Genomic DNA, 15928 nt, shown 5'->3' with positions numbered 1-15928 from the left:
GTCACCTCAGCACTTCGCTTTACCGCAAACCTACGGATAACCTCATGATGCTCCACTTCTCCAGCTTCCACCCTAAACACATTAAAGAAGCCATCCCCTATGGACAAGCGCTCCGTATACACAGGATCTGCTCAGACGAGGAGGAGCGTAACAGACATCTACAGACGTTGAAAGATGCCCTCGTACGAACGGGATATGGCACTCGACTCATCGATCGACAGTTCCAACGCGCCACAGCGAAAAACCGGACCGACCTCCTCAGAAGACAAACATGGGACACAACCGACAGAATACCCTTCGTCGTCCAGTACTTCCCCGGAGCGGAGAAACTACGTCATCTTCTTCACAGCCTTCAACACGTCATTGATGACAATGAACATCTTGCCAAGGTCATCCCCACACCCCCACTACTTGCCTTCAAACAACCGCGCAACCTCAAACGAACCATTGTTTGCAGCAAACTACCCAGTCTTCAGAACAGTGACCACGACACCACACAACCCTGTCATGGCAATCTCTGCAAGACGTGCCAGATCATCGACATGGATACCACTATTACACGTGAGAACACCACCCACCAGGTGCGCGGTACATACTCGTGCGACTCGGCCAACGTTGTCTACCTCATACGCTGCAGGAAAGGATGTCCCGAAGCGTGGTACATTGGCGAGACCATGCAGACGCTGCGACAACGAATGAACGGACATCGCGCAACAATCACCAGGCAGGAATGTTCCCTTCCTGTCTGGGAACACTTCAGCAGTCAAGGGCATTCAGCCTCTGATCTCCAGGTAAGCGTTCTCCAAGGCAGCCTTCAGGACCCGCGACAACGCAGAATCGCCGAGCAGAAGCTTATAGCCAAGTTCCGCACACGAGTGCGACCTCAACCGGGACCTAGGATTCATGTCGCATTACATTCATCCCCCACCATCTGGCCTGCGAAATCCTACCAACTGTCCTGGCTTGGTACAATTCACACCTCTTTAACCTGGGGTTACCCCATCTCTGGATCTGTAAAGATTTAATCACCTGCTAATGCTCGCATTCCAAGCATTGTTTGGCATCTTTGAATTTGTCTATATATGTGTTTCTGGAACAGACCTCTTCATTCACCTGAGGAAGGAGCAGCGCTCCGAAAGCTAGTGACATCAAAACAAACCTGTTGGACTTTAACCTGGTGTTGTAAGACTTCGTGCTGTAAGCGCAATTAGCAGTGGCTCTATTGCCAAGGCAAAGAACAATAGGGAGAGTGTGCATCGCTGCCTCGTCCCATGATACAGCCCAAAATATCCCAAACTCACCTTGTTCGTTCTTACCGGCATCTGATACAACAACCGGACCCAGTCCACAAACCCCTACCTGAACTCAAACTGCCCCAGTACCTCCCACAAATATTCCAATTCTACCTGATCAAAGGCCTCCTCCGCATCCATAGTGACCACCACCTCCACATTCCGTCCCTCCGAGGGCATTATTATAACATTCAACAGCCACCTAATGTTAGCCGACTGATGCCTCCTCTTTACAAACCCTGTCTGGTCTGCCCCTATCACCCCTGACACAGTCATCAATCCGCGAGGTCAAGATCTTTATCAACAACTTGGCATCAACATTCAGCAGTGATATCAGGTGTAGTATCCTTATTGAGGCATGCCATAATGTTTGGGGGGGGGGGGGGGGGGGGGGAGGAGGAGGAGGAGGAGGAGGAGGAGGAGGAGGAGAGAGAGAGAGAAAGAGAAGATCTCCCTTCTCCCACGCCACATTGAATGCCCTTACCAGCAGGGGCCCTAATCACCCAAATTTCTTTTATAAAATTCGACTGGAAAATCATCTGGGCCTGGTGCCTTCCCTGTCAGCATCGTCCCCATACCCTCCATCCAATAGGTGCTCTCAACCGCTCTACCAGGTCCTCCTCCACCTTGGGGAACTCCAACCTGCCACATTCCCTCCCCTCAGGCTGGGGGCTCTGATTTATAAACTCTCTTATAAAACTACTCAAATACCCCATTTACCCCCACCAAGTCCAGTCCACCCCGACTGTGCCACATCCTTCCAATCTCCCTCGCCGCCTCCTGCTTCTTCAGTTGGTGGGCCAGCATCCTACTAGCCTTCTCCCCGTGCTCATACACTGCCCCTCTGGCCTCCATAACTGCCCTACTGCCTTCTCCAAGGACCCCAGTCCTAATTCCTTCGGAAGCTTCTGCCTATCCTTCAACAAATGAATACCTCCTTTCCACCCGCAGAATTTTGGCCACCAAACCTTGCTATCTCTGTTCGCTGCTCCTTTTCCCTATATGGCCTGATCGATATGAACTCCCCACTAATCTCTACCTCAAGCGCCTCCCAGTGTGGTGGTCGAGACCTCACCTGTGTCATTTAGTTCCACATACCCCCGAATGGCAGCCCTCACCGGCTCACATACCTCTCCTCCGCTAACAATCCTATGTCCAGTCTCTACTGTGGACACTGGGCCCGCCCCCCAATCCACTTGCAAGTCCACCCAATGCAGCGTGTGGTCTAAGACTACGATCGGCGAGTACCCAGAGTCGATCAACCCGCCAATAACATCTTACCCACCACAAAAAAATCAATCCGGGAACGGACTTTTGGGCTCTTAATAGGAGCCCCAACGGCAATTTAAACGGCCAAAAACACTGTGCGGTAAACCAGAAGGGAATCCCCCCGGACACGCATGGATAAGGGAGAGGATAGCGGCCGGATTACGGAGGATCCTCTGGAGCAGCGGCAAGGAAGGGAAGCTCAAAGCAAGATGGCGTCGGAAGGTGGCCGTTTGTTATGGGGCCCGGAGCAACAAGAGTTCCTGCGGCGCTGTGTGGAAGAGCTGAAGAAGGAGTTGAAGAAGGAGCTGTTGGCCCCGATATTACAGGCGATTGAAGGGCTAAAGGAGGAGCAGAGGACCCAAGAGCTGGAGCTTCGGGTCGTGAAGGCAAAGGCTGCTGAAAATGAAGATGAAATACAGGGCCTGGTGGTGAAGACAGAGACGCACGAGGCACAGCACAAAAGGTGTGTGGAAAGGTTGGAAGTACTGGAGAATAATTCGAGGAGGAAGAATTTAAGAGTCCTGGGTCTTCCCGAAGGCGCAGAAGGGGCGGACGTCAGGACATATGTGAGCACGATGCTTCACTCGCTAATGGGATCGGAGGCCCCGACGGGCCCTTTGGAGGTGGAGGGAGCTTATCGAGTTCTGGCGCGAAGACCGAAGGCTGGAGAAATACCTCGAGCTATAGTGGTGAGGTTTCTCCGCTACAATGACAGAGAGACGGTCCTCAGATGGGCGAAGAAAACTCGGAGCTGTAGGTGGGAGAACACGGTGATCCGCGTATACCAGGATTGGAGTGCGGAGGTGGCGAGAAGGAGGGCAAGCTTTAATCGGGCTAAGGCGGTGCTTCACAAAAAGAAGATCCAGTTTGGAATGTTGCAACCGGCGAGATTGTGGGTCACACACCAAGGGAAGCACCACTACTTTGAGACGGCAGAAGAGGTGTGGACGAGAAGCTGGAATAGTCTGGCGAGAGAAAGAGCTTTTGGGACAAAGTGGTGGGGTGATTATGTGGGGCGAGAAAAGTGGGGGGGGGATGATTTTTCAATTTGTTAATTTTGTGATCCTGTAACTTTTCTCTCTTCCCCATGTTGGGGGGGGGGGGGGGGGGGGAGTATGAGGAACTGTGGGCGCTGGCCATTAGGGGCGGGGCCGAGTGGGAAACGCGGGCTTTGTTCCCGTGCTATGGTAATTATGGCGGGAACAGGGACGCAGGAAGGAGAGGGCCTCGCACAGTGGGTTGCCGAGGACAAGGGGGGAAGCCGAGGTCAGCCAGAGTTCGCTGACTTCTGGGAGCAACATGGGGGGTGCAACTACGCTAGAGGGGGATCTAGCGGAGGGGGGGGGGTTAACTGGGTTGCTGCTGCTAAGGAGAAGGGGGAGCTGTTATGGGATGGGGTGATCGAGGCAGGAGGGCGCCGTCGGGGGGATATACGGGTACGTGGGAACCGGGTGAGGAGCTGGGTTAAAAAAGGGGATGGCTAGTCGACAAGGGGGGGGGGGGGGTAAAGAGCCCCCCAACCCGGCTGATCACGTGGAACGTGAGAAGGCTGAACGGGCCGATTAAAAGGGCACGGGTACTCGCACACCTAAAGAAATTAAAGGCAGATGTGGTTATGTTGCAGGAAACGCATCTGAAACTGATAGACCAGGTCAGACTACGTAAAGGATGGGTGGGGCAGGTGTTTCATTCGGGTTTAGGTGCGAAGAACAGGGGGGTGGCTATCTTAGTGGGGAAACGGGTACTGTTTGAGGCAAAGACCATAGTGGCGGATAGTGGGGGTAGATATGTGATGGTGAGTGGCAGATTGCAAGGGGAGGCGGTGGTTCTGGTGAACGTATACGCCCCGAACCGGGATGATGCAAATTTTATGAGGCGTATGTTGGGACGTATCCCGGACCTGGAGGCGGGAAAGTTGGTAATGGGGGGAGACTTCAATACGGTGCTTGATCCAGGGCTGGACCGGTCGAGGTCCAGGACCGGGAGGAGGCCGGCAGTGGCCAGGGTGCTCAAGGACTTCATGGAGCAGATGGGAGGGGTAGACCCCTGGAGATTTAGTAGGCCTAGGAGTAAGGAGTTCTCATTTTTCTCCCATGTTCACAAAGTATACTCACGGGTAGACTTTTTTGTCTTGGGAAGGGCACTGATTCCGAAGGTGACAGGGACGGAATATACGGCCATAGCCATTTCGGACCACGCTCCACACAGGGTAGACCTGGAGGTCGGAGAGGAAAAAGAACAGCACCCACTCTGGAGAATGGATATGGGCTTATTGGCGGATGAGGGGGTATGTTTAAGGGTGAGGGGGTGCATCGAAAGGTACTTGGAGCTTAATGACAATGGGGAGGTTCAGGTGGGAGTGGTCTGGGAGGCGTTGAAGGCGGTGGTTAGAGGGGAACTAATATCCATAAGAGCACATAAAGGGAAGCAAGAGGGTAAAGAAAGGGAGCGATTGTTGAAAGAACTTGAGGGTGGACAGGCAATATGCGGAGGCACCGGAGGAGGGACTGTACAGGGAAAGACAAAGGCTACATGTGGAATTTGACCTGCTGACCATGGGTAAGGCAGAGGCACAGTGGAGGAGGGCACAGGGTGTACAGTATGAGTATGGAGAGAAGGCGAGTCGGCTACTGGCCCACCAATTGAGGAAGAGGGGAGCAGCGAGGGAGATAGGTGGGGTGAGAGATGAGGAGGGAGAGATGGAACGGGGAGCGGAGAGAGTGAACGGGGTGTTCAAGGCATTCTATGAGAGGTTATATAAGGCTCAGCCCCCGGAAGGGAAGGAGGGAATGATGTGTTTCTTGGACCAGCTGGAATTCCCTAAGGTGGAGGAGCAGGAGAGGGCGGGACTGGGAGCACAGATTGAGATGGAGGAGGTGGTAAAAGGGATTGGGAGCATGCAGGCGGGGAAGGCCCCGGGACCGGACGGATTCCCGGTGGAATTTTATAGGAAATATATGGACCTACTGGCCCCGCTTTTGACGAGAACCTTTAATGAGGCCAGGGAAAAGGGGCAGCTGCCCCCGACTATGTCGGAGGCAACGATATCGCTCCTTTTGAAGAAGGAAAAAGACCCGCTGCAGTGTGGGTCCTACAGGCCCATTTCCCTTTTAAATGTAGATGCTAAGCTCCTGGCCAAGGTGATGGCGACGAGGATAGAGGACTGTGTCCCGGGGGTGGTCCACGAGGATCAAACTGGGTTTGTTAAGGGGAGACAGCTGAACACGAACATACGGAGGTTGCTAGGGGTAATGATGATGCCCCCACCAGAGGGGGAGGCGGAGATAGTGGTGGTGATGGACGCCGAGAAAGCATTCGACAGAGTGGAGTGGGATTATCTGTGGGAGGTGCTGAGATGTGTGTTTTGGAGAAGGGTTTATTGGATGGGTACAGCTGCTGTATAGGGCCCCGGTGGCGAGCGTGGTCACGAACAGACAGAGGTCTGACTACTTCCGTCTTCATAGAGGGACGAGGCAGGGGTGTCCCCTGTCTCCGTAACTGTTTGCATTGGCGATTGAGCCCGTGGCCATAGCACTGAGGGGCTCCAGGAAGTGGAGGGGAGTACTCAGGGGAGGAGAAGAACACCGGGTATCTTTGTATGCAGATGATTTATTGCTGTATGTTGCGGACCCAGTGGAGGGGATGCCTGAGATAATGCAGACACTCAGGGAGTTTGGGGAATTTTCGGGGTACAAATTGAATATGGGGAAGAGAGAGTTGTTTGTGGTGCATCCGGGGGAGCAGAGCAGGGGAATAGATGACTTACCGCTGAGGAAGGTAACAAGAGATTTCCGGTACTTAGGGATTCAGATAGCCAGGAGTTGGGGAACCTTACATAGGCTTAATTTAACAAGATTGGTGGAACAGATGGAGGAGGATTTTAAGAGATGGGACATGGTGCCCCTGTCACTGGTGGGTAGGGTGCAGGCGGTCAAAATGTTAGTCCTCCCGAGATTCCTTTTTGTGTTTCAGTGCCTTCCGGTGATGGTCACGAAGGCTTTTTTCAAGAAAATTGAGAAAAGTGTCATGAGTTTTGTGTGGGCCGGGAAGACCCAGAGAGTGAGGAGGGGGTTCTTGCAGCGTAGCAGGGATAGGGGGGGGGGGGGCTGGCACTACCGAGCCTAAGTGAATACTACTGGGCCGCCAATATCTCAATGGTGTGTAAGTGGATGGGAGAAGGGGAGGGAGCGGCGTGGAAGAGATTGGAGATGGCGTCCTGCAAAGGAACCAGCCTACAAGCAATGGCGACGGCGCCGTTGCCGTTCTCCCCGAAGAAATACACCACAAGTCCAGTGGTGGTGGCAACACTAAAAATTTGGGGGCAGTGGAGACGACATAGGGGAAGGACGGGAGCCTCGGTGCGGTCCCCGATAAGAAATAACCATAGGTTTGTCCCGGGGAGAATGGATGGGGGATTTGGAGCATGGCAGAGAGCTGGGGTTGTGCAACTGAGAGATCTGTTCGTAGACGGGACGTTTGCGAGCGCTAACGGAAAAATATGGGTTGCCACAAGGGAATGAATTTCGATACATGCAACTGAGGGCTTTTGCGAGGCAGCAGGTGAGGGAATTCCCGCAGCTCCCGACGCAGGAGATTCAAGATAGAGTGATCTCAGGGACATGGGTGGGGGATGGTAGGGTGCCGGATATATACAGGGAAATGAGGGACGAGGGGGAGATCGTGGTGGATGAGCTGAAGGGGAAATGGGAAGAAGAGCTGGGGGGGGAAGAGATTGAGGAGGGGCTGTGGGCTGATGCCCTACGTAGGGTAAACTCGTCGTCCTCGTGCGCCAGGCTAAGCCTGATACAATTCAAGGTTTTACACAGGGCGCATATGACCGGAGCAAGGCTCAGTAAGTTTTTCGGGGTAGAGGATAGGTGTGGGAGATGCTCGAGAAGCCCAGCAAACCACACCCACGTTTTGGTCATGTCCGGCACTGCAGGGGTTCTGGGTGGGGGTGGCAAAGGTGCTTTCGAAGGTGGTGGGGGTCCGGGTCGAGCCAGGCTGGGGGTTGGCTATATTCAGGGTTGCAGAAGAGCCGGGAGTGCAGGAGGCAAAAGAGGATGTCTTGGCCTTTGCGTCCCTAGTAGCCCGGCGAAGGATATTGCTTATGTGGAAGGAAGCCAAACCCCCGGGCGTGGAGACCTGGATAAATGACATGGCAGGGTTTATAAAACTAGAACGGATAAAGTTCGCACTAAGGGGTTCGGCTCAAGGGTTCACCAGGAGGTGGCAACCGTTCGTTGACTACCTCGCAGAACGATAAAGGAAATGGGAAGGTAACAGCAGCAACCCGGGGGGGGGGGGGGGGGGCTCGGGGGGGTCCTCAGGGGTGTTTTTGCATAGATATTTGTACTAGGTTATGTATAATGGATTGTTTGATTTTATTTTTGGAGCGTTATTATTTTTGTTATGGTAGTTGCCATTTAGTTTATATATTATTTATTTATTTGTTAAAACGGCCACATTTATTTATATTGTTTTATTGTTTTAAAAAGGAAAACCTTTGTATTGTTTTGTTTGGCCGAAAAATTTGAATAAAATATATATATATTTTTTTTTAAATCAATCCGAGAGTACACCTTGTGCACATGGAAGAAGTACGAGAACATCTTCGCAATCGGCCTTCCAACCTCCACGGGTTCCACCCACCCTCATGTGCTCCATGAATCCCTTCAGCCACTCTCCCCAACCTCGGGCTCGACTGGTCCAACCTCGGAACAGTGACCGTGTTAAAGTCCTCCCCTATAATCAGCCGCTGCGAGTCCAAGTCCGGGATCTTCCCCAGAGCTCCGCCTTCAAACTACTCAGGTGCGCGAAAACACGCAACCGTTTAACTGGTCCATTCAGCCCCCTCATGTTCCATGTGACCAACCTGGTCGAAGGGCACCCCGTCCCCCTCCCCTGCCGATCAACCATACCCCTTCTTAGAGCAGCCCCCGGCCCATGCCACACGACCCTTCAGGCCCACCGTCAGAGGTCCACCGTCACCACTCCCTCCCATGCAACAACAGCTTTGACAGCAGCCCCCCTCCCCTTAAACAAAACTACCCCATTCCCCTCTGCTACACTAACCACCTGATCACCCCCCACTGTGCTCCCATTAACTAGCCCTCCCAGCTAGCTTGGCAGCCCCTGCCCAAGGCGCTAATCCTCCTAACCCCCACTGATTTACCCCCCGCTCGCACACCTCACAATCAACAATGAAACAAGAAAAAAAAAAAAAGGTGCACTCGCTCTCAATCGCAACAAAACATCTCGAAGGAGAAAAGTTCTCCAACAACCAACAAAAACAAAGATTCAGGAAACAACGGACATAAAAAGCACCCATCTCCTCACACCACCTCCACAGTTCAATGCCCTCCTCCTGTCAGTCCACTGACTCTTTAAAAACACCATTGCCTCCTCTGGTGTTCCAAAATAATGTTCTCGACTATTAAAATTCACCCAGAGGCGGGCGAGTACAACATCCCAAACTTCACCCCCTTTTTAAAGAGGACAGCCTTCACCCGATTAAACCCAGCTCTCCTCTTCGGCAGGTCCGCGCCAGGTCCTGGTACACCCGGAGCTCACTCCCCTCCCAGGTCCATCTCCTGGTCTACCTTGTCCATCTCAGTATCTTCTCTATGTCCAGGAATCGGTGAAGACGCACCACCATCGCCCTGGGTGGCTCATTCGCCTACGGCTTCCTCATCAGTGCCCTGTGCGCTCGGTCGAGCTCCTGGGGCTGGTCAAAGGCCCCCTCCCCCTACTCCAACATCTTGGCAACATATGTGCCAGCGTCCGCTCCCTCAATGCCTTCAGGCATCCCCACGATTCTAAGGTTCTGTCTCCGGGAGCAATTCTCCAGGTCCTCCACATTCTCCTTTAACCGCTTCTGAGTCTCCCACATCGCGCGTATTTTGGCCGCCAACGAGGCAAGCTGCTCCTTGTGCTCCCCCACCGCCTCTTCCACTTTCCTAACAGCCTAGTCCTGGGACTCCAGCCTCTGCTCCACACGGTCAATTCCTGCTTTTAACGATTCCACCACCATGGCTAGGTCCTCCTTGGCCTCCCTCCTGTCGGCTGAACTTTTCATATAAAATGTCCAGCAGTTGCCCCATCGACCATTGGGCTATCAAGGCAGACCCTTTACCTCCGCCATCTTGACCTGTGGCGCACAAAGATTTTCCAACTCCTCCCTTCTTCTCGAACCACTTCCGGTCCGTGGATCTATCCACCAGCCCCACCAGTGGAGTCAAACTTTTCTCCAGTCAGCCCTACACCTTTTTCCGCAAATCATCCACCCTACAAATGGAGAAAAGGTAAAAAAAACAAAAATAGCCTCAAGTGGAGCTGCCAAATGTGCGACCACTCACACCATGGCCTCCAATGGAAGTCGTTATGCTATCATTTTACTAGAAATAGGTTGTGAAAGGTGTGCTTCAGATCTTAGATAATCTGAAATCAGTTTATGAGAGAGAGTGGTGATCCGAACACGAGAATATTTCGCACAAAAATTCCTGAAAGCTGAAACTAGCATTACAGAAATAAATGACAATAATTTAATTGAGGCAAAATTCAAACTCTCAAAAGGATCATTCGGGAAACCTGGATTCTTTGTGGGTACCACCTCCTCTTTATGGTTAAGCTTCAAAGTTTGCCCCGATTTCTTCTTTAATATTTAAAATATGCTGCCGTAAGTGCACAACAGGTAGATGGTCAGCCTTCTGTAAGAACTTAGCCTCATTTTTCAGGAATATTTGACTTAGCGATGTGTCCCATTAAGTTACAACTCCCTCTCAATTTAAACAAGTTCCTCAAAAAAATCAGTCCAACCCTCAATACTAGATAAACTAAGGAAGTAATTTTAGGCACTCAAGCAGCTGGTTCAAGATTAGAGTAGATGGAGAACTTGGACTGATCCAGAGCTTTCATATTAATTTGTAGTACGAGAACAAAAAAAAAAAAAAAAAAAAACAGGAAATCATGGACATTCATACCTGTATTTTTGGAAGGATAGACGTAATGGACACAGCAATGCAAAGAATCATATTGAAACTAATGAAGAACTTGTTTTCAATACATCCTTCAGGCTGAGTGTAAAACACATAGAAAAGCACAATTGCGATGAAAGACAAGATGTAATTCAGGCTAGTGATGGAGATCAAGGCTGTAAAAGAAATCAGAAAAATTAAGTCTATATTATAACTTAAAATAAAAACTCCAAAAATGATTTATCAACAAACAGAACATACATCAAAAATGAATTATCAACTAACAGAACAAACTTTTTCTTTTGAACACCATACTTCTGGTCAATTAAGGTGAAATCATCCGAAATCAAATGTCACTGTGAAACAACTTTGTAACAGGACTGTGTGTTGTGTAGCAGTTCCTGCAACTGCATTGTGTTAAATTTGGTCTCTGCAGTGCCTCTCTGTGGGAAACATGGAAACACTTTTCTCTGGGATTGTCAAAATGTTCACTGAGTAGAAAAGGATCATGAGCTTGATAATATTGTTAAAGTTGTTTCACAGTGACATTTGATTTCGGATGATTTCAACTTAATTGACCAGAAGTATGGTGTTCAAAAGAAAAAGTACTGTGTGTTGTGTAGCAGTTCCTGCAACTGCACTGTGTTAAATTTGGTCTCTGCAGTGCCTCTCAGTGGGAAACATGGAAACACTTTTCTCGGGGATTGTCAAAATGTTCACTGAGTAGAAAAGGATCATGGGCTCGATAATATTGTTAAGGAAGAGGACTTCAGAAAGATTGCACAAACAAATAAAAAATCAATTCTCAATACTCATATTCTAAGCCTTAAATGTACAACGCCAATGTACAACTTAACAACATATTTGTATTTGTTTGGATGGTTCAAACGTCAGAGAATTCTTATCATTTTTTACATCCCTTTGAGTTTGAAGACAAGAACATGAAAAAAAGTCATGGATTACAGATACCCATTTGCCCACCAAGGTTCGTCCCAGAAGTAAATTCACTTCCTTCAGGATTCAATTGAATAGCAATAATATTTTACCCTTTATTACATTTCTTGGTACATTATTTAAAATACTTTTTACTGTAAGGCTTTTTCTCCTGATGTCTAACACCCGATTATGATCATGCTTCTTTTCGTACTTGAAATAACATAAGAGGAACAGTAGGTCACTGACCCTCCACCATTGCTCCACCATTCAGTACAATCATGGCTAATTAATCTTAACTCCACTTGCCTCACATTACCTCCATATTCATCAATTCAGTAGGTCACCAAAATCCTATTGATTTCTGTTTTATACTCAACATAGTCAACAACAGACCATCTATAACTATCTCAGGGTAAAGAATTCAAAGATTCCCAATGTTTTTGAGTGAAGCAAAAACAGAAAATACTGGACCATCTCAGCAGGTCTGACAGCATCTGTGGAGAAAGAAGAGAGCTACGTTTCGAATCTGGACGACTCTTTGTCAAAACTATCAAAGCTTTGATAGCTTTGACAAAGTGTCATCCAGACTCAAAACATTAGCTCCTTAGTTGTCCTATATTTTCTCTTTTTGTTTCAGCTTCCAGCATCGCAGCAATTTGCCTTTAGTTTGTAAGTGAAGATTTTTTTTCTCATCTCAATCCTAATGTCTAACCTCTTATTCTGAGATTGTGACACCCAGTTCTAGACTCCCACTACAGGGGAAGTTATGCTCCCATTTAGTGTCCAGTCGCCAAATAAATTTATATTTCAATTAGATAGTCTCTCATTCTTCTAAATTCTAGAGAATGTAGGCCCCGTTTCCTCATCCTCTCCTTACAGGACAATCGTGTCATCACAAACATCAGTGTAGCCACTGCATACTTTCTAGAGATTTGTACTGAATGGAGTTCTGCAAAAGGGAAGCACAAAAGGAAGGTGGGATGGAAGGAAAGTTCGAGGGAATTAAAAGGTAACATTTCACCTCAAGACACCACAAAGTACTTTATAACAAATGGATTCATTCTGAAGCAAGCCACTATTTTCAGGTAGGCAAAAAGCAACAAATTTGTCCGCAACTATGGGTGGGATTCTCTGATCCTGAGGCAAAGTGTTGACGCCGTCGTCAACGCCGTTGTGTTTCTCGACGGCGTCAACATGGCCTCAGGAGCAGCGATTCTGACCCCCTCAGTAGGCCAGCACGGCACTGGAGCGACCCACGCCACTCCAGCTACCGACCCTGGCGTCAGATGGGTGCCGCGAGTTTGCACATGTGCAGTGGGACCGGTGCCAACGCGCGCATGCGCAGTGGGACCGGCACGATTGCCGCACATGCTCAGTGGCTCCCTTCGCCGCGCCGGTCCCACGCAACATGGCATGGGGCTACAGGGGCCGGCGCAGAATAAAAGAGGCCTCAAAATGAAATGTCTAATCCTTCTTCTTGAATGCAGGCTGCAGAGGGTTAGAAAATGGGCAGAGAAAGATCCAGCTTCCATGAGAAATGCATTTAAAAAAATCTTCCTTGCATTCTTCCAGTATTACACTGGCTCCCAGTTTCTTCCAGTATTACTCCAAGTGGTTACTTACTGAAGGATCTACAATTTGGACGAATAGTTCCTCAGATCTTCTTACACCTGCATTCGTTCTCAACTGTTTGGTGGCAGAATTTCATACTGGCATGTCTTACAACAGTATCTTGTAATCACACTTCACATTAGAAGAAAGTAATAACACAGCCTTTGTATGGGAATTTCCAATTCCCTTCCTGCGCCTAGTAGTTCACTAAAGCAGACTTTGTCCATTTCCACAGTAATTCCCAGAACAGGTTGTTAGTTTGTCACCAGAGGCTTAGATTTTGAGGGGCGCCATTCTACATCAAGCGTAGCTGACCAGGAGTCTCTCCCACTCTTACCACCATGCCACAGGCATGTTGGAAGGATTTTTCAGGTTGACACACTCAACCCGTTTGACCAGTTACCTTCACCTTCCTTGGTCATAAAGTCCTGGGGTGGGACTCAAACCAGAGCTTCTGGCTCAGAGATAGGGACACTACCCACTGTGTGAAAAGACCTAATCCATGGGAATTAAGGGATGCTAACAAATGATTGTTCAAAGAGAAAGGTTTAAGATTTTAAAATCAGTGACAGAACTAGACAAAGGAGGGAGTTGCAAAATAGAACGGAGATAATTTAAAACTCTAGTCAATGATGAAACAGAGGGAGAAATTGATGCAATGAAGGTCAATGTCATATATCTAGAGATGCAAGGTTAGAACTGGCTGTTGTGGTGGAGTGCAGTGAAGTTGCGAATTGGTAGATGATGATAAAGATGTTAAATTTGATGAGTAAAGGGGAATAATTGTACGTCCACTTGAGCACAGCTGCCAGACAAGCAGACTTAATTCAGGGCAGGGTGTGAGCAACGGAATTCTGGGAAAGTCAGAGTTCAGGGAGGCTGGAATAGGGGAGACAAACAGGAAAGACTTTTTGAGAAAATTGCCGTGACAAAGTACAAATAAGGTTTCAGCAAAGTGAAGGTAGTGGTAGAAGCAGGCAATGTTATGAAGATGAAAATAAATAGATCTTGGTGTTGGATAGGAGACAGTTTAACGTATAGTTGCAAACAAGGTGCTGAGATTGCACAATGTCTAGTGCAGTCTGTGTTCGCATTCGGAGAGGGATGGCACTACTAACAAAGGAGTACATTTTTGGGGTAGTGGGTGTGAACTGAAAACAATAGTTTTTTTGATACGCTGGGAGAAATTTGAGGTTCATCCAGTCCGGCAGGTAGTTGTCAAGAACAAGACAGTGTTGAGAGGTAAATATAAGAGGAGTACATTTATCTCACGGCTTTGAATGATGTCTTCAAGGAATAGCTATAGACGACAAAAGTAAAGCAAACCTATACAGTGCCAAGAGCTGCCACTCGAGATGCAATTTGAGACAGGAACCGTGCAAGCCCATAAATTTAGCCCACAGAGAAGAGGCAGTGGAGCAGGATGGCATGATCAAATATTATAATATTATACAGGTCGAGTAGCCTTTATCCGTAAAACAAAACAAAAACTGAACTCTTTTTTTTTTTTTATAACCTCAATGACCTTTTTCATAGGAAGTGTAGTTGGTTGTCTACATTGTTTACCTAATTATTTGTGTGGTGAACTTGTCAAAAAGAAACTCATTACAGTTACCCTTTTCTTATTCTCCTACGTTTCTAGCCATTTTATTTACTTTAGACAATAGCTGGTCTAAGCTTAGGCTATTATAATGTAAGTTTATATGCAGTATCCCAAAACTGAATTATCTGCAATCCGAAATGCAATTGGATAACGATGCTTGGCCTGTATAATATTTAAAAAAATAAATTTGGAGTACCCAATTTATTTTTTCCAATTAAGGGGAAATTTAGCCTGGCCAATCCACCTATCCTGCACATCTTTGAGTTACGGGGCAAAGCCCACACAAACACAGGGAGAATGTGCAAACTCCACGCGGACAGTGACCCAGAGTTGGGATCGAACCTGGGACCTCGGCGTCGTGAGGCAGCAGTACTAACCACTGTGCCACCGTGCTGCCCCAGCTCCCACTTCTAATGAAACACAACATAATTTCGCAAAACAGCATCTCATTTTTCAATTATGCAATTTACAGTTTTAAGATAATCCTTATTAAAAATTGACTTTAGGTTAAAGATTGACCAAATTACCATCATACTTTGAGTGGGGGACGGTTCTGTTTCTGTTAAAATCTGATAACTATTATTCCATAATAATGTATTCCCAGACAGTTCTATCAAATTGAACAAAGTCAGGCTGTTTAGAGATGAAACGTCTGTGCTTGAAATGTGCTAGCAGACCTTGAGAATGAACGAGTTTAGACCAGTTCAGATAAGATACCAACAATATCTGGCAGGCTAAAGAGACCAACTCTTCTAGTAGAATGCTAGCATAGCCGAGTCCAGCCAAACATCAGAGGTTAATAACTATCCCAAGCACCCTCCTACTGATGGAATCGGACCGAAAGATGTAATAATAATAATCGCTTATTGTCACAAGTAGGCTTCAATGAAGTTACTGTCTAAAAACGATTGGAACAAGGCAGGCTTGTTTAAACAAAGGCAAGGTATATTGACCTAATCAAAATACAAATAGAACTAAATATATATCAGCATACCTCATAGAACTGAGGTATAAAAGATACTGTTAAAGGATCAGCAATGTTACAACTGTAGGGAAGGAACTCCAATCAACATGAAGTTGATCACTCGTAGGTATTTTTAATATTTCACTGTATATTTTGAGTGACAGCACTAAGGTTAGATAACTAATCCAAGTTTGAGTGCCCTCCATTATTCCCTGTAATTCTCATGTCTGAATCAAAACAAGTGAGCAAACAAATTTTACAATCATCACCTCCAAGT

General features: G+C 48.0%; 1 protein-coding gene across 1 annotated transcript in view; it reads right to left on the bottom strand.

The window, feature by feature from the left end:
* LOC140428391 (serine incorporator 1-like) overlaps nt 1–15928 on the bottom strand; it is a 60403-nt gene that overhangs the window by 13681 nt on the left and 30794 nt on the right. Inside the window, exon 6 of the mRNA XM_072514798.1 lies at nt 10544–10713. Within this exon, the coding sequence (XP_072370899.1) occupies nt 10544–10713 (170 nt within the window). The remainder of the gene's footprint in view (nt 1–10543; nt 10714–15928) is intronic.

Source organism: Scyliorhinus torazame, chromosome 8 (genome assembly GCF_047496885.1).
Source record: "Scyliorhinus torazame isolate Kashiwa2021f chromosome 8, sScyTor2.1, whole genome shotgun sequence".
Taxonomy (NCBI): domain Eukaryota; kingdom Metazoa; phylum Chordata; class Chondrichthyes; order Carcharhiniformes; family Scyliorhinidae; genus Scyliorhinus; species Scyliorhinus torazame.
Note: the sequence above shows the minus strand (reverse complement) of the source record. Positions and strands in the feature narration are given on the sequence as shown.